This window comes from Engystomops pustulosus, chromosome 7, assembly GCF_040894005.1.
Source record: "Engystomops pustulosus chromosome 7, aEngPut4.maternal, whole genome shotgun sequence".
NCBI classification, from domain to species: domain Eukaryota; kingdom Metazoa; phylum Chordata; class Amphibia; order Anura; family Leptodactylidae; genus Engystomops; species Engystomops pustulosus.
In genome coordinates, this window is record NC_092417.1 from 141,293,123 (window position 1) to 141,314,289 (window position 21,167).

Consider the following 21,167-nt stretch of genomic DNA (forward strand, 5'->3'; position numbering starts at 1 on the left):
ACAAACTGCTCAGCTTGATGAGTCTTAAGAAATAGTTACTATCTCATGTTTTGTATTACGAGGAGCTTTGGATTTTTTAATTGGAAAATTGCTTGAATTCCTGTGAATGCCAGTTGGAGAAAAATAGAATTTTGCCACATAATTTTTAAGTTATTTTTTGTTAAATCACGTGGAAAGCCATTATAGAGGGCGACTTCTAGTCTAAGTTTACAGCACATCAAGAGTTGGTTAGCAAGTCCATGTATGATAGGATAAACATGAGGTAGAGCGTCTAGGAATTTTGAAGGCGGAAATCATGGAAAGATGCCCATGCTGGAATTATGTAGAGATATCCTGGCCAGCCTTGAGCAGGGCTTAATTTACCAACAAAATCCATCATGATAAATCAGGGATACTTACTCATAGATCCAGGCACCGTGACTGTGGTAATCTTCTTATATTTGTTATCCATGGCTTGCTTCCATCAAAATTTTACATTTTTAAAATTATGCAAATGAGCCACAAAGGCTATATGGGTGTGTTATCAGAGCTCCTCCGTGCTGCAGATTCACGTTATTACATTCTGAAGGAGCACTAGAGACTGAGACCTGCTGCTGTACAGTATAACAGCTTGTGAGGCATTTCTGTAACTCGCCCACAGCCCTTTAGGCACATTCGCATCATTTTAAAATTTGATTCATGCACTGTGTGATCTCAGCCTGAGAAATTTGTGTTTGGTGGGGTAAAACAATGGCAGTACAATTTCACATGATGAAAGACATGAGCCGTGTTTGTTCAGGTCTCTCTGCACCACGCTGTGCATAGGCTTCCTAACCTACTTTGGTCCATATGCTAGAGAGCAGGTCTCCCGTCCCTATATTATGCTGCTCTAATAGCAGAATGTGTAGTCGCTGGCAGGCGTTCACAGCCCATGGATCAAGGGTCACATTCCACCCTTTTTATATTCATCTGCTGGATGTGGAGTCAAGGAATTGGATGCATTCAAAGTATTTCTGAGCCATTTTATCACTGCCCTGTGCCATCCAGTGTGCGATCTGTCCCACATATGGGATGTATTGTGTAAGACGTTTCTCAGCAGCTGTCAGCTGCCTCCGACCACAACATTGGTGTACGACAGGATAGAATCCAATCTGAGTTTTGCTGCAATTATGTAAATGAGCCACAGACAAAACCATCCTCTCCCAGTATGACACTCTCCCCCATATCGGAATAGGCCTGTGGCTTGTGGGATTCCCATGTGAGAATACTACAGTTATCTAAATTTGTATGTCATCCCATCACTGAGTAGCAGCACAAATAAGCAGCTACAGTCTTACAGTCTTCACTTGTCTTACAATTGTGTATATACTGTAAAGTAACATTTTACATGTATATATTTATACATATATATGCCTTTTATGTTTTTACAGACTCTGGGGTGTGAGAGGGACCTGCCGCTTACTAGTGCACAAGTACTGTAGTGTAAATGGTATATAGTATATGGACGGATCCTGTTACAGCTTTCACTTGAAAGATTCAGTTCACGCCACAACTTTGTTTTGTCTCATGGCTTCTGAAGCTCATTTCCTCCAGGGCCACCACTAGGAAGTTTGGGGCCCCTGGGGCAAAATTTTGTGGATCGCCACAGAATGATAATCCGACCCTATGTGGATCGCGATTTCCCCCAATCCATGGCTAACTATGCAATTGAACTCTGCATTTAAGTTATAGTATTTTCTTGAATAAACGCTTAAGAATATATAGTCCTGACAATCTGCAAGACATCTGACTGGCGGATGCATCACCCTTCCCCCCCCCCCCCCCCTCAATGTAGGACATTTAAATCCAAAATGGTCCTCATTTGCCTTCAGATGTAAGTGCCTCAACTCTCCTGTGGACTATCATCCCTTTAGCTGTGATTATAGAATGGAAATATGGGATAGCGCCCCCTTAAGGTAGTTTTCTGGAATACCAGAGGGCGCTCTTGCCCACACCCTAAAGGTGGAGGCTTGCCTGAGGTGCTCTTTTGTACAAAGCCTTGATTTTTTTTCCCTGAAGATTCAGCCTTCCAACAGTCAGCCATTGTCTCCTGGGCTGGCACTTGATATTAGACATAGTAAAACCAGAAGATAGAATAGACCAGCATCAGAATGGGAAGTTTGGTTATTTTCCGTGTTTGGAATAGGGGTCCACACTTCTACCATCACTAAGGATTTATTTTTATTATTTGTTTGCACGTTTCGAATGTGGACTACCACCATAATATCTGAGGCCACTGTCCAAGTACGGGTCTGCGTCTGGTCAACACTTCCAGCGTGGGGTCACTGGACACTATTCATCCTCTGCGTGGCTGCCATGGTTTTCCACATGACTTGGTTGTATTTGTTGTTTATTGGTCTGTGGAGGCCACTCATTGGCAGAAGCGTGTCCCATCAACCTCAGACACTTCCGGCCATGAAAGGGAACTCTCAGAGCAACACGAGAGCTGGAATGGGGGTAGGATTTCTGTAATCCTGGAAAACACCTTTAATCCTTTTACCACCTCCTATTCCCCTCCTATTTATTTTAAACATACTTAACATGTCCCTTTAAAGCACTATTATGGGTCTTGGATGCCTTTTAGTTAAGGCTGAACTTCCATTTAAGCCCCACAGATTATTATTTTTTTTTTTTAACTATTTTTTTTTTGATGATTTTAAAATATAAAAGAAGCAGTTAAAACAATTATGGCAGTTGGACTGTGTTAAGTTTATTGAAGTGTTTTTGTAAATAAAGTTGGTTGAAGTTGGTAAAAGAGCAAAGTAGGGGGCGATGAATGATTTTGTGTTCTACTAATCCATATGCTATGAATATGTAAATTGTTGGTCAAAAATATCATTGTGTTTGGAGTCTTGTGGCAACAGAGAGAAAATCTCTTGCAGAAACGTAACAAGATCCTTATAGATGGTTAATTGCTTCCTCTGCTTACTCCTTGAGTTTTGTGGAGATGATGCAGACACATGCAATAGAGATTCAGGGCAAGAGAAGACGTGATTTAGTGGAGATCTGTGCACCTGCCGTACATTTTTCTCCCAGCTGTTTCGTCTGTAAAATATTAAATGGAAGGGTTATATATATGATCTGGAAGGGTTAAATGATCATATTGCTTAAATATAAGAGAACATTTAATACTGCCACACATCGATACAAATGTGATGTATGAGGACTGGTCCACCATCCAAAAAGTGGACCTTGGCCATCAGCAGATGTAGCTACATGGCCCGCATAAACTACAAGTCCATCCAGGTAATCTACAATACTAAGAACAGCCACAATACGTCTGTACGTGCCATATAGACAAACGGGAACAGATAGAATTTTTTTGTTTTAAAAGGGTAAACTTAAGAAAGGGACAACCCCTTTAAGACTAATAACTAGCATAACTGTTCTGCACTTAGCTGGACTGTACTGCACATAGAAGAATGGCTGCCAATCTTTATTTTCGATCAGCAGAAGACTTGTCTAATAAATGGAGACAGACTGCTAGAAAACCACTCAATATGGATTTGCAGAGGTTATAGAGAGGACAGGACCCTCCGGGAACATTAACCACAGCGTCTAAATAGTGCAAGACTTGAAAATTTTTCAAAATAAACTTGCTGGTTTCTCTGCTCCGCTCATGTCTCCTGTGTGACTGTGTCAAGAGTGAAAGAGGAATTGGATGTAGCGGTTTATGGCTCGCATATATTTGGCATCATGGGGAGCAGTAGTGGCTGAACTCCTGCTTCAATGTTGTGATTGTTTGGTACAAGTTAAAGCAGTACTACAACAGGTAGGTGGGCGGTGGAGAGGGTGTCTTAACCTTGTAAGATTCTGATGTGCAATTTGCTCCTCTCAAAAAAAGGGATTAGATTAAAGTTTGATGACTAGATGCCCCCTTCTACCCAATCCAGGCAATAAATAAAAATTGAGACCCAAGACCAAATAATAAATTGTAGAGACCCCAGAGCACACAAATAACATTAATCCTCTCATCGATACTCTTCTGCTCCTTGCGCGATACTGAGCCGTCATCTTTGATCCTTGTACCGCTAAATCCTGGGTCCTGATGCCGGGCTGTACGGAGATTGCCCTTCAGTATTACTTGAAAACAGCTTTGTCTAATGCCCCCTAAGCTTTAAATCCAAATCTCAAGGCACGGCGTAAAATGTGCTGATGGATTCATGTAGGATATGTCCTGCTGAGCGCCAAATGTCTATCCTTTTCCGTTCTCATTCAAAAATAGTTTTCATACTCTCCCCTGAATGAACATTAATAACTGCTTAAGGAAATTCCTTCAGAACCGCTCTGTTTGCTCAATGAATTCATTACATTTCCTATGGAAGTTGGCAAACATTAGGTAATAAAGTGGTTCTGATGCCCCCCTGTTATTGATGGAGCTTAGCTGTGGAGACCGTGGTGACCAGAGTAGGCCCCGCCACTCACTATATTAAACCTGATGAGGCATCAGTACAAAAAGTTTACTCCTCAAATATTCAATAAATTATATCTGCATTAACAGTTTACATTTCCAAAAATGTCCTGATTAGTAAGGGGAAATTATGTTGAAGGGAATCTGTCTGCTAAGTACACTTCACTTTTTTTTAATTTTAATATGAAAGTGAGCATTTCTCTGCACCATTCTAGCTGCACGGTCTAGTGCATTCTCCATTCCCTTCACCTCCCACTAAGTGCCCAGAGAATTTAGGCAAGAAAGGTTCACTTGCTGCTCTATTTTAAAGGCTCTAGTGATGTCCAGCAGTACATACCCTTGTCTGTCGGCAGCATATTATAGAGCAGGAGGAGCTGAGCAGATTGTATATAGTGTCTTATCTGAAGGCAGCATATTATATGGCAGGAGGATCTGAACAGATTGTATAAAGTGTCTTATCTGAAGGCAGCAAAACAGTTTAATAATGTACAAGCAGGACCAGAATGAAAAGAATCTGTTTGTTGCAGAACCCTCTCCCCAATTTTCATTCATTGATAATACATCAGATGTGACGGATTCCTCTCGGTAGTAGTTGAAGACATCACCCAGCTCCACACCCCTCTGTCGTTTTTCTGCTGTAAGACACCCATTCATTTTCTGTCCCTGAGGTGATGAGTGTAAATTTCATTCACTAGAAGCCCCATGTCAGTCTCCACCGGAGTATAAGGTGTGGTGATTCAGCTCCCAGGAGCTTAACATGTTTCCATCATTCAAGGAAAATAGGATTAGACATATCAAGGTACATTCTGGTGCCTCTCTGCTATAATATCCGTAATTACCCAATAGTCTTCCATTCCCGCTGACTTAAAAGCTGTAATCCTTGTTATTAAATACAGAAAAAAAATCATTTTCTTTCTTTTGCAATATTCTATCCCGGTATCAGGTAGTATAATGTACACCGCTGGTTTATGGATGGCCGGCATGAAGAGGCATGTTTGTGAGGCCACAGGGCATTATTTGCTGGAGGTGGACTTATTGAGAGAAATTAAACAAAGCCTGCAGGAAAATGTGTCATTTGCTCTGAGGAACTTATTTCCATATTTATATTATACAGCACTGGGATAGATGAATTCTGATAGAATAGACTTGTTTGCTGGAGACTTCTTCGGCCAAGAGAGATGGAGCTGGATGCTCTGAATTTTACATCAAAAGCCAGCAAAGTCCCCAAAAGGATAGATATCTAGTTCTCCAGTCAGAACATGTTTCACCAAAAACTAATTGCTAAAATGTCAATTAATTTTATAATGACTCCCGCTGCTCCACTACCATATACAGTGATTAACATTTCAAGACTTTATTCCTTGTTTGGTTAAGAACTGGGTAACATCTTAAAGGGAACCTATCATTAGAAACTGGCCTAAGCCACTATTAGTATATTGTCAAACAGCATAACACCTTCTAGTTTTCCTTTTTTTTTTTTTTTTTTTTAATTGTCCAGTGTTGTGGCATCTACCTGAAAATCAAATTGTCAAGGAGGCGGAGAGTTTAACACTGAAGTCAAGGTAGGGAGCTCTGAACAACTCCTCATGGACATCTTGCATCAGACTTCAGGATATCTTGTTAGTGATGTCTCTGGATGCCGGACCATCAATTGCACTGAAGGGGGTTTCTGAGGAAGAGAGAGCTTGACTTCAGTGGTACAATCACCACCTCCTTGACTTTATACAACCAATGTACATCTCAATTTTCTGGATGATGCCACCACAGTGGTCCATGAAAGAAACATGATCTGGAAGGTGCCGACCGGTTCCCTTTTAAACATGGCTGCTGGTGATTAAAGAGTATAACCACAAACCTTTTGTAAAGTGGGGTATATTGGAAAGTCACCAGTAACTTCTTAAATCTTTGTTTGACTCCTTCATGGTTTATGTACGTTTCACAGATGTGTGAACTTTTACACTACTTTAAGGAATTGGTTCTAGGCGACTCACTTCTGCCTTATGAAATGACGAAATGTGAACCCATTTTACTAGTGTTTGTCATAGCTAGCACACCAAACTGTAAGCCCCACAAGGACTCTTGTTCACACAAGTCAATCTTGTATGTTGTAAAAGTTACTTTATGCTTTTAGGTTTCTATATATGAGATACATTGAGACTTCTATGATCATGTCCTCATTCCATATATCTTTTATTGGTTAGGTAATTAATGTGGATGGAACAATGAGAAAAACCCTCATAGAAGACAAGCTGCCTCATATATTTGGTTTTACCCTCCTTGGAGATTACATATACTGGACGGACTGGCAAAGGAGAAGCATTGAAAGGGTTCACAAAGTGAGAGCAAGTCGAGAAATCATAATCGATCAGCTGCCCGATCTAATGGGGCTGAAGGCAGCCAGTGTTACCAATACTTTTGGTAAGTTTATGACTGTAAAAACCCTGATTCGAGTATGCTTTATATTATACGTTTATGTATTGTATAGATGACAGTTCATTTATACTGTATACATCAGTTTAGTGCACTTCACCAGCAGAACATATTTATTTATACAGTGGATATTCCATTCACCTCTATTATGTGCACATACTAACTGGTTTAAGGTGGTGTAAATGCTGCAGGTTTTCCACTGTGTAATTGTGGGAGGAGATCTGCATCATTTTTCCAGTAAAATTCTAGCGGATGGGATTTGGATAAATGCCAACCAAATGATATGGAAGAAAATCCACAGCAGATACAGACCCACAGTGCAGATTGAAAATCTAGACGTCCATTAGTGAAGTAGAAGCTGCACTAAACATCTATAGTCTGCAGGCGGCTTTGTGGATCGACACAAAAGGGTTTTAGGAATATTCCTGCTGATGGACAGAAAGCAGAAAACTTCTACTTGCAGAGATCATTTACAATACCAGCGCACACCCCTTCTCCGAAAAAGCTCATAATTGTCCAACAGCATGTCACATTAGCTTCAGATTGCAGGTACATACATGCACCTTCAAAGAGAAGCCTTTATTTGTTCCCTTAACAATTAAAGGATTTTGTTTTCTTACTCAGCTTGCTTTACAAGTAAACATCAATGTACTTATATGTTGGGCACAATCTTGTAGTGTGTCCTGTTTTAGGACTGTTTTTTCTTTTCTTTTTAACTAGGATTTATCTTTTTATAGAAATGCAGTGAATATTAGTTTTTCACAATGTTTTTTTACTCAACGCAACTAAACTTTCGAAAAAATTGTGTAACTCAATGGTGCGGAAGATAAAAGTAAACTTAGTAATATTATTCATTTAATAAAGAATATTAGTGTCCTTTTTTTCTTATTCGAAAAAAAACCTATACCGTATATACTCATGTATAAGCCGAGTTTTTCAGCACAAAAATATGCTGAAAAACGTCCCCTCTGCTTATACACGAGTCAATACACAAGAGTCAAGAGTACAAAATACTTAAAAAATAATAAACTTATATACTCACCCTCCTGTGGCCCCGATGTGCAGCGCTGCTCCCCTGATGTCCGCGCCGCTTGTCTTCAGGCGTCCGCGCCGCTTGTCTTCAGGCGTCCGCGCCTCATACTAGGCGCCCAGCAGAAGAAAGAAGACTGGCACGGAAGCCTGAAGACAAGCGGCGCAGACATCGGGGGAGCAGCGCTGCACATCGGGGCCACAGGAGGGTGAGTATATAAGTTTATTTATTTTTTTTAATGCTGGGGGCAGGCTGTATACCACTGGGGGCAGGCTGGGCTGGCTGTATACTATAGGGGGCTGGTTGGCTATATACTGGGGGGGGGGGGGTCTGTGACCAATGCGTTTTCCACCCTCGGCTTATACTCGAGTCAATAGTTTTTCCCAGTTTTTGGTGGTAAAATTGGGGGTCTCGGCTTATACTCGGGTCGGCTTACACTTTAGTATATACGGTAATTGAAAGTGGGACTTGGTTTCTTCCAAAATGTTTCTTCCTTTAATACATAGAATAGACATATGGTATAACCACAACTTTACTTCAAGAATATAGTGGTGCTTTATGTCCACTGTATACACATTGCAAACTTATTCATTGAACTAGAACCATAGGAAATGGATGGTACTCTCCAATCTTCTGATTATTTTCTTACTGTATTTGGTGTAAAAAAAAAAAAAAAAAAAACATGCATACATGATAGCGCTCCTTCCGGCCTCTACGGCAATATGGCAATATGCTCGTGTGTGATACTGGCTTCGGGCAGTTGTAGTTTTTTGTTGTATTTTTCATAATGTGTCCTATACATAATTGTAGAGTTAAAGAGGACCTGTCACCCATTTTTAGCAGTGCTAGCTTTATCGGAACCCTCCGATAAAGCTAGCAGACACTGCCGCGCAGTACAATAGCAACATGGGACCACGCTCAAAATGGTCCGGCGTATTAATGAGGGCACCGGACTAGGAGGCGGTGACGGCCTATGGCGTAGTAGGGGTGGTCTTGGGGAGAAGCAATGCCTCCAGCGTTCCTATTGTGCTGCGTGGTAGTGTCTGCTAGCTTTATCGGAATGGGGTAGCACCAGGAGTAAGCAGCTCCTTTTTTATGGGTGAAGGGTCCTCTTTAAGGTATACTTTAGTTTAATTACCAGTGGCATTTTTCTATTACTACTATTATTATTGGCATCCTGAATAATACTTGACAAAAAACCCAGTACAAGAAACATTTTCGACAAGGAACTTATAGATCGACTGTTTTTTTTTCTTCTCATTTTATAACTTTGCCCGCCTACAATTCTGTTGATTAGTTACATATTTACAGAGCTTTACCGAAATGACTTTTATTATTCCCATCAGGGCTATCCGCTTAGTATGAAAAACTTTTGTTGTTGAAAGTCTGTTAACTACTCTTATGTAAAATTTCAGCATTTAGTAATTTACGTCTATCACTCCAGGAACAAACCCTTGTGCAGATCATAATGGAGGCTGCAGTCACCTATGTTTCTTCACTCCCCGTGCCGTACGATGTTCCTGCCCAATGGGTCTAGAACTGTTGAGTGACATGAAGACCTGCATCATTCCTGAGGCCTTCTTGGTTTTCACAAGTAGGGCAGCAATTCATAGGATTTCTTTAGAGACCAACAACAATAATGTGGCCATTCCACTTACGGGTGTTAAAGATGCATCAGCTCTGGACTTTGATGTGTCCGATAATAGGATCTACTGGACAGATATTACACTTAAGGTACCATAATCTGCTGCATTATCAATTACATATCCTCATAACGCTTTCTTGGATATAACGGAGTTCTGAAAGTGAAAGCTCTTTTTTTTCTTTGTTTCTGCAGACCATAAGCAGGGCATTTATGAACGGGAGCTCGGTAGAACATGTTATTGAGTTTGGTCTCGACTACCCAGAGGGAATGGCCGTTGACTGGATGGGAAAGAACCTTTACTGGGCTGACACTGGTACCAATCGCATAGAAGTGTCTCGTCTTGATGGACAGTTCAGGCAAGTTTTAGTATGGAAGGATCTCGAAAACCCAAGATCACTTGCATTGGATCCAGCACAGGGGTAAGTTACTGACAATATTAATGATGCATCCTGTTAACCTATTTTTGCTTGGCAGGAGTGGAGATTGGAGATGAAAAATCCAAAAAATGCTGGAGAAAGTATTTTAAAGGGCTTGTACCATGTCTGCAAGTGATATTGTAATAAATGGAAGTGTTGAGATGGCAGAGTGCTGTGCTTGGAAATTTCCAACCTTCCCGTATTGCTAAATGGAGCAGCAGGACTGCTTGTCCTGCCACTCCAAATATCAGAAGCCGGACCCTCACCGATCTGCTTCCTATGCCCTCAGGATTGGGGATAGCTTGCAAATGTGGTATAACTCCCTTAAGTTATGAAATCAATTTGCATTCATTCACTCACTCAAGTGTTGCTTGGAAACTGTAAATGCAGTCTGATTTGTGAGTTGAGCAGATTTGAATTTACTGTAAATTAGTGTGTGAAAAGTCCAACGTAACTGGTACCTTATTTCTTAAAATGTATATTTTCTCTTTACTTCGGAGTTCAGCAGATGATTCTCAGTGTGTGAACAGTCCTTTCTATATTCTTTCTCATACAAGTATTCAATGAGACCACCCACTGGACTCCTTGGCACATAAAATACAAACCTATAAATCTGCTTCTTCACAAACTATAGATGAATCTGCACAGCACTGCTCTATAACATGCTGCGGATAAGACCATGCCTCCTCAACTAGGCCAGCACAACGTCTCAATGTGACTCTTTGCTTGTTATGGTATATTAGGCCTTCTTCACATGTGTGTTGGAACCTCAGCTTGTGCCATCATGATTCATGTTGAGTAGTAGTAGTATAAACTTTGTTAATTTCTTCTTTCTAATCATTACAGTTACATGTATTGGACAGAATGGGGTGGAATGCCCAGGATAGTCCGTGCTTACATGGATGGGACCAACATCATCACTTTGGTTGATAAACTAGGCCGCGCCAATGATCTGACTATTGACTACGCCGACCAAAGGCTTTATTGGACAGACCTGGACACAAACATGATTCAATCATCCAACATGCTGGGTAAAACGAATTCACCTCAGATCAAAAAGGGACAAAGTACTTAATGGGGGAGATGTATTAATGTTTTTAATGTTAATTAATGTTTTTAGACCAGTACTCTGCTGCCCCAGAGTAATCCCTGTGTCTGATGCTGGATGATAAATTTGGTGCAGTATAAGACTGGAGAGTTGTACTTTGCATCTCCTATTAGTTGGTCTAGTTTGCTGCACCACAATATTGAATTTTCTGGCATACGGGCTATTTTCTGTCTGTTCATTTCTCCCTAGTTACCGAGGACAAGACCCTTTTTAGAGAAATCGGTAAACAGCCTAAAAAACGGTCTAACGCCTTTAGTAAATGTGGCGCACAGCATTTCTGATGAAAATTACTTCAGTTTTCTGGCGTAGGCAGATTGATACATCAAGGGTCGGCTCCAGGTTTCAGTAGGCCCCTGGGCAACAGAGCCTCAGTGGGCCACTTTGCAGTGAATGCATGTGGCAGCATTAAATATTCAGAAACTAAAATGGTCTCCTGTTCCCTAAAATATTCACTAGTTTATTATCCCATACAGCCCTGTCTTGTTTGTTTTATATAAAGCACCCCTCACCCCTTATGGATTCATTATGTACAGCCTTATATGGGCCCAGCGCTGGCCTTGGCCCTGGAAACATCTCCCCCATTGTTTTTGTGATTTAGACTTGTTGGCACTGAGTGAAATGCTTCCACAAAATAATAGATACAGGTAAGGATTTATGGCACCAGGGTAGGAGACTTCTACTGTTTTGTTAACACATTTTGGGGCATATTTATTAAAGGTCAACTACAATCAAATTCCCTGATGGTTGATGATTACTACTCCCCTCCCCATCCCATCCACCTCCTGCCCATCCTCTGTGCAGAGATCCAGTGACGTCACTCGCCGTGCACACGGGGAAAGATGGAACCGCCGCCAGGAGCCTATTGCAGTCTATGGGGACGTATATTTGGCCATATGTACATCCCCATGTCGGTCATGCGAATGTAGTCAGATACCTCCACTGGCATTCGGATAAAGTCTAGCTGACTAGCTGTGCCTGCCTTCTCTCATAATCCACACTCCTAATCCAGCAGAGTTTCCGCTCATGTGCAGTGGGCCGTTGCGCCCTTGTGTGCCCCAGCTTGCAATGGTCTCCATCATGGGCACACCGTGCATGCGCTGCCTGCCTGGGAGAAGGCAAGCCAGCTTGACTGTATGTTGGAGATCCCCCACCTCCTTGACTTTCTCTTCCGAATGCAAGTGAATGAATGTTATTTTTAAACAAATGGTTCTAGCAATTATAGAAATAAAGCATAAATAAAACTGAACTAAAAGAATACTGGTTGAGGATTGTAGGGGAGATCTGTGGTGACAGGTCCCCCTTAATACTATGGAATCTAATTCTGTTCTATTGTCTCATTAGTTTATTGCACCAGAATATTCTTTTTCTGTCAGTAACTTTATACAAGAAATAGACATGGCACCCCAACCTAAATATAAAGTCGATGATGTAAGGCGAAGTTTTAAGCAGAAAGCCAGCTGTTGTCTCATGGCACTTTATTAATTCCTCCTTTCAGCGGCTGTCTGAGAATATTATGACTTCATGCGTTTTATGGTCATTCCTCACATATAGCTGTGATATAAGCTGTATGCAGACTGGAGCACAGAAGGGTCATACATGTTCCCAATGGTCACATATGACGAATGTGCTAGCACTTGGACACTCTGCACTTTATAAGGAGGGTTTAGATTTTCATCTTGCATGGAACATTTGATGTGCCACATTTTCCTGTTATATTTAGACTCCTTAAACTTTTTGCAGTTAAGGTTCTTCCGTGGGTTGGATATTTTCTACTAGCTTTTGGAATCTGAATGTATTAGCACCTTAACATCATTAAGGATGTTTGAAGAGTGCTCCCCGGCTGAAACCTCTTTAAGCATACAGGGTGTTTGCTGCATTATGCACCACCGATCTCTTGTGTTAACCAGTTAAATGCCAGGGCCATGTATATCTCTTGTGGTGCATGGGCACTGACATCTTGGCTCTCTTCCAGGAGTCTGTAAGAGACTCCAGGCCTTGTCATTTCTGAAGATTCCTTACAGTGCCATAATGTAAGAGATCTTCAGCAAATCCACCATGTACTGAAATCCTGCTGTATTGGAGTTTATGGTAGGAATGATCAGACCCTCTAGGGTTAAAGTCTACAGACACATGTCCATCAAGTTCAACCAAAGGGAGGGGATTGGATGAGGAAGGGATCAGTGACCAGTCCCTGAGTCAGGCTGTTCCACAAATTCACAGTTCTCATAGTAAAAAAAGCCCTGTCGCCTCTGGTGATTAAACCTTGTTTTCTCCAGACTGAGACCGTGCCCCCTTGTCTTTTGATTTGATTTAATCTGGAAGGACTTGCGTTAAACCCCCGATGAGAAAGTTTAGATTTACGTATTCAATAGTTATATTTTGGGGTTGGGTTGGAACACTTTATAACATAAACAATTTTCTCTGATCCTGATCTTTACATGAACATTACATTTAGTCCTGCAATTGTTTTCTATGTCCACTATGAATCCACCCCTGTTGTGAACATTGGTCTCCAGACAGATGTATGGCTGAATAAGGGTTCATGTCAGTATTGTGTTTTCCGAAGTCTTCTATACTGTATGGCTGTATTTATGATGCAACAAGAGCAGTCTCTACAATTAATGTGCTTCAGGGCCATCATCATATCCATCCTTGTTGAGCAACCATGTTAAATAAAGTAAGGGGAACACATTTTGGAATACTGTTTGAACTGAAAGTAAAATGAAGAACACTGGTCAGCAATACAATAAATGGAATCGCAGAAAAGTTCTTCCTAAATCTTTACATTCTCCTTTTCAATAAGAAGTAGCGGCAGGTAGTAGTTACAGTAGAGTAGTTAGAGGAGATAAAAGAGTAATATGATATTACAAGTAAAATGCAAGTATTTTGTAAAACCTGCATAAGGATTTTTGACAGGTTTTCTCTTCTATGTATCGTTCATCTCAAGTAACTTAACACATATATGTGGTGTTTGGTATGTTTGAGTTTTTCTGTAAGCTGCCAAATGACCTTTGACTCCCTCTACTCAACAGGCCATGACAGGGTGATCATTGCGGATGATCTGCCACACCCTTTTGGACTTACCCAGTACAGTGACTACATCTACTGGACGGACTGGAACCTGCACAGCATTGAAAGGGCAGACAAAGTGAATGGCAAGAATCGGACTTTGATCCAAGGTCACTTGGACTTTGTTATGGACATCCTGGTATTCCACTCCTCCCGGCAGGACGGATCCAATGAGTGTATGCAGAACAATGGACATTGCAGTCAGCTCTGCCTCGCTGTGCCAAATGGATACAGATGTAGCTGCTCCTCTCATTACACTCTGGACTCCAACCACAGGAACTGCAGCTGTACGTACCAGGGGTGTTCACGACTTTATTTACAGCTCGAAATGACTTGAACATTGTTGATTACGATAGTATTCAGCGCGCATATTGTTAAGTGCCACCATGTGCCTAAATATACACAAGACAAATAACTACCAGAAATGGCATATGAGAGGAGACCTCACGTTTAAAGTGGAACATTCACAACTTCCTTCCGATCCAAGGATCATTTGGATCGCTCCACTGATTCTAGTGCAGCTGCAATTCATTCACACCCAGTGTTCCTCCCAGTTGTTAGACAAATTTAGAAACAAAACACAAAATAAAAAAAAATTCGTAGTCGGCAGGATTCGAACCTGCGCGGGGAAACCCCAATGGATTTCAAGTCCATCGCCTTAGTTTTGTGGCAGACCTTCAGCACATGTACTGTGTGACAGGGGCATACTACTCCCGATTCACTGACTGTGCATACGCTGATGCAACCAACTGTGTCTCAGGCTTTTTGATATATTCTTCCTCCTCTCCACACCATCCCCCCTCTCTCCCCTGCCTGCTCAATGCACGTGACAGGAAGTGGGGAGGGAGTTGGATGAGTGTAGAGGATAGGTAACTCATGCAGGCACACAAAAACTGCCCCTCCCCCAGGGACTCGCCACTCGCTGCTGGTAAGTAGCCTGGTAATGTAAAACAAACTATTATAAACCAATGAAATGATTCCGAATGCTGACAAAAGGCATTTTTAAATTCAAAATAACATGGGGTATTTGAACCCGTCACCACCTAAAAATTACATTCCTAGTGACATTCAGTATAAAGTCATGGAAAAACTTAAGAAATAAACGCTTATTATATCTCCTCTACAAATCAGGACCTGATATAAACTGGGGAAAGCTAAATTAGGAAATCAATTTCTTGATAATTATTGGCCAGGGAGTGATTCCATAGTACTAAATGGCATCCCGTGTTGTATATTCCAGTGCCTTCCAGCTTCCTGTTGTTTAGTCAGAAAACGGCAATCAACCGAATGTTGGTAGATGAACAGCAGAGTCCGGACATCATTCTTCCAATCCACGGCCTCAGGAATGTGAAAGCCATTGTCTATGACCCTTTAGATAAACTCATCTACTGGGTGGATGGGCGCCAGAATATCATTAAAAGGGCCAAGGATGATGGGACACAGGTAAAACTTGAAGGTTCTAAGGTTTTTCTATGTTTGATTTTTTTTTTTTTTTTTACAGTTGGCTGAACAGTTTTTTCCAATTTTGATACTGAATGATATGTTAAACTCCAAGTCAAGATGCTACATTGTTCGCAATGTAGAGATAGACAGAGTTTATTTTAAGTTAAAGGGAACCCGTCACCAGCGTTTTCACAAATACAGCTGGTAAGAGGTTCCCATAAAGCCCTTTTAACCAACGTACACCCTTTCTGTCGCTAAAAATTGTTTACCTTGGATCCCAATAAATCAACGTTATAACCTTGCCTTGCATATAGCGACCTCTAGAGCGAGTCAGACAGGGTGTGATTTTATTTAGGCTGAATCCAGCTGTCCCCCTTCCCATGCCTTCTCAGCATTCAGCAAGTAATGTCAAGTGACCACATCTAAGTTCCTTTAGCCTTCTAACATTAGCAAACTGTATCCTATGCATGTATCTGATCACATGAAATCACGCCTACATGGAATTCTATTCCTCCCCATCCTTCATGCAGGCATGCTGTGATTTCATGTGATCAGATACATACAGGAGGTTAATTTTGCTAATTACCTTAGATGATGTCACCCTGGTTATGACATTATTTACCAAATGCTGACAAGGCAGGGGAGGAGCTGCTGGATTCAGCCCGAGGACGCCATTCCCCATCTGACTTGCATTCGTTTTGTCTATATGCAAGGTAAGGTTATAGAGTTAAATTTATGGGCATCTGAGGGAAACCATTTTTAGCTAAAAGTCTGTCAGTTACTAGGGCTCTATTGGAACCTATTACTAGCAGGTTCCCTTTAATATGATCACATTTCTAATTTTCAAGGGGGTTTTGAAATGCCATGCTCATAAATGGTGAATGGAGAAAAAGGGGACCCCTGTTCTTGTGGGGGTTCTAACAGCAACCTCCTGGCATTTTAGACATATTTACTTTTCCAATGCAATAATTTCTATTATGGGTGATAAATGCCTATTGTGGGAAAACCCTTTAATGGTTTCTAGGAATTTTCCCTCTGTTATATCGCGAATGAAATGGATACTTCCCTTAGCAGGAGTCATCTTTTCACTTCTTAGACCTTTGTGCATGGCACTTCAAGGCTGGGTTCTTTCAAAGGTAAAGTCTCAGTGGACAGAAATCAAAGACTCTTTCCATGTGGAGGTATTTTGGCCAGTCCCAAAGTTATTAGTTTTGCATGCTTGGTATTTCACACGCTCTAAAAACAAACATGCCATCATTCGAATAGAATTGCAATTGAAATGAATCTGAGTTGAAAGGATGCCAGATTTTATGGGGTGTAAGCCAAAGAACAGATGGATCTCTTGGGATGGAGCTGGAGAGAGACCATGTTCACTGTATGTGTCAGCAACCCGAATTGCTCCTTTATTTTCATATTTAACGGCCTAAATGGATGATATATGGAACAGATTTCATACTGTGAAATCACATTGAGCGAGGGGTTGTATTTTTTTCTTCTTTACCTTGAGATTTGCATAAAGGATCAGTTTTGCTTCTCCCTGTACTAGATTGGTGCTATAAAATTGTCTGTATGGAGGTGTCATTTCTAATAATGTGAGAGCCAGGACATTGCTTACTTTCCTAGAAAGCATAACTTGGCTGATGTGGCTAATTCTGCCATTGTCAGACTTTAGTATGAGCCCGACAACATCACTGCCACAAAGTTATTCCACTCAGCGCAGCTTCTTCACAAGCTTGAGACATCACATCTATTGGTTATTTTGCAACTCTGTTCCATTCAAGCCGCTTTACTTTGTACACTGCCGTTGTACTTTGGTGTAATGGCCGCACACAGGGTGTTTGTTGAAGCTTAATTTATAGGATGCTGGTATTTACCCCATTAATCTATTAGCACCCACAGTTGGGTTATGAAATGTCCTTTCAAGGATTCCCTCTTTTAAATTTAAAAATGAATTTTTTTTAAGTAGGTAAAAAGACAAAATTTTTCAAGTCAAATGAGTAGAGAAGAATCATATTTTACCCAAGGTGAGTCAAGTTTAGAGGCTGCAGGGGAAATGTCACTTCAGACACCCCTATTTTAGCTTCTATAGTGTCTAGAGACAGGCTTTTGGCTCTGTGGGCTAAAGTACTGGAGATACAATCACTTAAAGTTGACAATGCAAGCTGCAGTTAAAGATCCAATCTCCATGTGTTCCCACCTTGCTGTTAATAACTCTGGTTTTTATAGCTCACAGAACCACAAGCCTGATGTTTAAAGGAAATCTACTATTTTTGGTTTTATGCATTATGAACCAAACATAGCTTGAGAATGCTGTAGCTGTACTGATGCAGAAACATATCTTGTTAATTTCCTGAGCTGAATGGTTTGCTGAAAACACAATTATAAAATTATGATAATGAGACTCTGTATCTACTGTGGCTTCCCTGCTGTTTCTCCTCTTTACCCCAGTTATGCACTGCTTCTGCCTTTTCCTGCCCAGTATTTGCTGAGGAAATGAGAAATCACTGTGTTGTCACTGACGGACAGAAGTAATCAATAGCTGTGCCATCCCCCAGCTGCTGTGTATGAGTCATCCAGCTCAGGTTGATTAGTCCTGTCTGGACAGTTCAGATAGTTCTGTTGTGTGCGGCATTCAGTCTGCACCCAAGGACTTGAATCTTATAATTGTTTTTGAGAAAAACCACTTGGTTCTGGGATTAAATGACATATATGTTTCAGCATCAGTGTCGCTACAGGATTCTCAAGGTATGTTTGGTTTATAATGTATAAAAGCAAATGGTAGATTATATTTTATCTTTCATACGACACCAATAGCATGTTTCTAGGTGCTATAGAACCAAGAGAGGGGCGCCTGAAAGGATGCTTCTCCTTCAGCCTCCAAGTGAGTCTCCTCTCCGGTAAAATATCTCTCCACCAGCTCATTTTTGTGACTTTTGATGAGAATACTTATAGGTAGATTTCTGAGGCTAGTAGATTAAATACTGACCTTTTGAAGGCCGATATTTCAATCCCCTGTTTCAGTAAATGCTCATTTAAAGTAATCTCAGTTTCAGTGACATTTCTGGCGATAACCCAACATGTATGACCCTTTGCCATGAGCTGCTTCTTATGACAGCGGCTTTTTTATGACCTCTCCTTTTAATGCAATTGACCAATGTTTGTTTGATGGAGAGGATTGGGTGTTTATAGCCAATGGGAGGAAGTAGTAGGTGTCTTCCAATGAGACTGCCTGTGCTTTTAGAGAATATGTTATCCTTTTTGGGAGTACCCCCTTTAAATATTGACAACAGGTTATGACCTAAAATACTGGAATCTGCTGTCTGATTTACATATCTCTCTGGCGTAATTAAATCGAAATGGACGGCTGAAAGTAAAGTGCAGCTATTAGACCTCCAAAACCGGCTCCTCATCCGGTTAATTTCGCTTTCTATTGTGCTCAATCGCTGAGGGCCAAATACTACATCTGAGGTCAAGGACACTTCTTTCTGGGATGGATGCCAAGTAATCTCCACTTACATTGAGCCAAGGAAGACGAAACGGCCAAGTAATATAAGAAAATATTTTCAGCGGTTGGCATCCGATGGGAAGATTTGTGTTTTCTGCTTAATATTTAATTAAGGTTTTTTGGCAGTATTTAATTCTCATGTTTTTTGTGATCATGGCCCTAAGGGCTATGTTGAAGGGCTATGTTGAAACGTTTCTATTGTACAACATAACCTAACATAATATATGTCTGTGATAGAGGTTTGTAGGAGTTGAGGGGTGGAGGGGGGGTTCATCATGTTTAAGGTAAAAAATATTACCTCATGTGCGCTGTGGGATAAAATAATAAAAAGAGATGTGGGTAGAGTAATGATAAAATGATGTAGGACGTAAAGGTCAAAAGGGGTCGTCCACTTTTGGCAAATAAACAATATTGCTTGTTTAATGAAATGAAAAGTTAGTAATAAAAATTTTCGATACATTTTTCTTTATAAATTCCTCACGGTTTCTAGATCTCTGCTTGCTGTCATTCTATAGGATGTTTCTATGTTGACTTCCTGTCGATATATAACCGCTCCATGGTCATGACATGTGACCATGTCTCATTATAACACACAACTCTAATTACTCTGTGATATAACGAGCCATGCACTTGTGTGACGTCACATGACCAGGGACCGCTATATAGCCCCAGGAAGTAAAGAATGAAGCTTCCTGTTTAATGACCGCGAGCAGAGATGGAGAAAACAGTGAGGAATTGATACAGAAAGTATATTGAAAAGTTGTACACAATATCAATCATTTTCTGAAAATGGACAACCCCTTTGTGTGAAAGGTGGCACATAGTAGGTTTGAGGAGCTTATTCTAATGTTTGTATCTGAGCCCAGGACCGTGCAATAAAACCTATGGTAAATCTGCTCCTTTCTATCATTTTTATGTATATTTTTCTGTTTATCCGCTACATTTTTGTTTTCCTTCTACAGCCTCTTGTTGTAGTATCCACTCCAAACCAAAGCCAATCTGTAGAAAAACAGCCCCATGATCTGAGCATTGATGTATACAGTCGCACCTTATACTGGACATGTGAGGCCACCAACAGCATCCATGTCAAGAGGATTTCCGGAGATTACATTGGCACAGTTTTATCTGGAGAACATGACAAGCCGAGGGCTATTGCTCTGAATGCTGAACGAGGGTAAGGTTGAGATTGGGTATTAACCAAAATGAATAAGCATCTTAAAGATGGGAATACATGTACATATGTATTAGGAGGGGGTTATGTTTTTTTTTGAGCTGCAGATTCCAAAAAAATCTTCCATTTCTTTCTAGCAGCTCTAGTTTGAGATATTGAGCCTTTACATTACAATACAAATACAATGGAAGAACCATACAGTAGATGATGGGATACACATATGATGGATGATACGGTTAGCGCATCCAGGCAATGTCCAAGAACACCTCATCACAGGAGGTGGCACGCTGACCTTTGCAAATTTGTTAGGGCCATTAGAATTTGAAAATATAGAATTTAAAGGGTTTTCTTTTTTTGTTTATATTACAAAAAATAAAAACAACCCTTTAAAGGGAACCTGTCATCAGGATGGAAATTTTTACATTATGACAGGCTTTCAAACGTTACCTGTCTCTTTCGTAGCAGTGTGTGGTTGAGACCCGGGGAGGAGGTGAGTTTAAATGAGAATTGCTTGTGGTGGTCTATTGAGGTAGCAGGGGAGAGGCTGAGGGAGGGGCATGAGTGAGGAGTTCTGACAATGGACACAGCAGGAGAACGTGAGCACATAGGAGGGGGGAGTACTTTTGTTGTTTTAAACCCCCCAGCGAGGGAATAGCTATTTTTTTTTTTTTTTTTTGATCCTCTGACAGGGTGAATAGAATAATTTATTGAAACAGTCCTCTATAAAGATTGGCTATACCTTTTTCATGTTGATATTTGTAACACCATGTGATCATGTAGAAGCCCATCTTCTGTTAGGTGTCTGGTTATGCTTTTCTGCCTGTCAGGGCTGAATGTTAGAAACTTGACATTTTTTTTTTCCAATATGTTCTGCTGGTGAAGTCCTTAAAGACAGATAAACAAGCGGGCAAAATGGGAACC

General features: G+C 40.9%; 1 protein-coding gene across 2 annotated transcripts in view; it reads left to right on the forward strand.

The window, feature by feature from the left end:
• The window catches only part of LRP5 (LDL receptor related protein 5), a 93,556-nt gene that overhangs the window by 53,601 nt on the left and 18,788 nt on the right, over positions 1 to 21,167 (forward strand). For both annotated transcript variants that reach the window (XM_072117992.1, XM_072117993.1), the window contains exons 8-14: positions 6,631 to 6,847; positions 9,334 to 9,623; positions 9,727 to 9,953; positions 10,797 to 10,981; positions 14,091 to 14,414; positions 15,368 to 15,570; positions 20,038 to 20,249. In XM_072117992.1, coding sequence (XP_071974093.1) covers positions 6,631 to 6,847; positions 9,334 to 9,623; positions 9,727 to 9,953; positions 10,797 to 10,981; positions 14,091 to 14,414; positions 15,368 to 15,570; positions 20,038 to 20,249 — 1,658 coding nt within the window. The remainder of the gene's footprint in view (positions 1 to 6,630; positions 6,848 to 9,333; positions 9,624 to 9,726; positions 9,954 to 10,796; positions 10,982 to 14,090; positions 14,415 to 15,367; positions 15,571 to 20,037; positions 20,250 to 21,167) is intronic.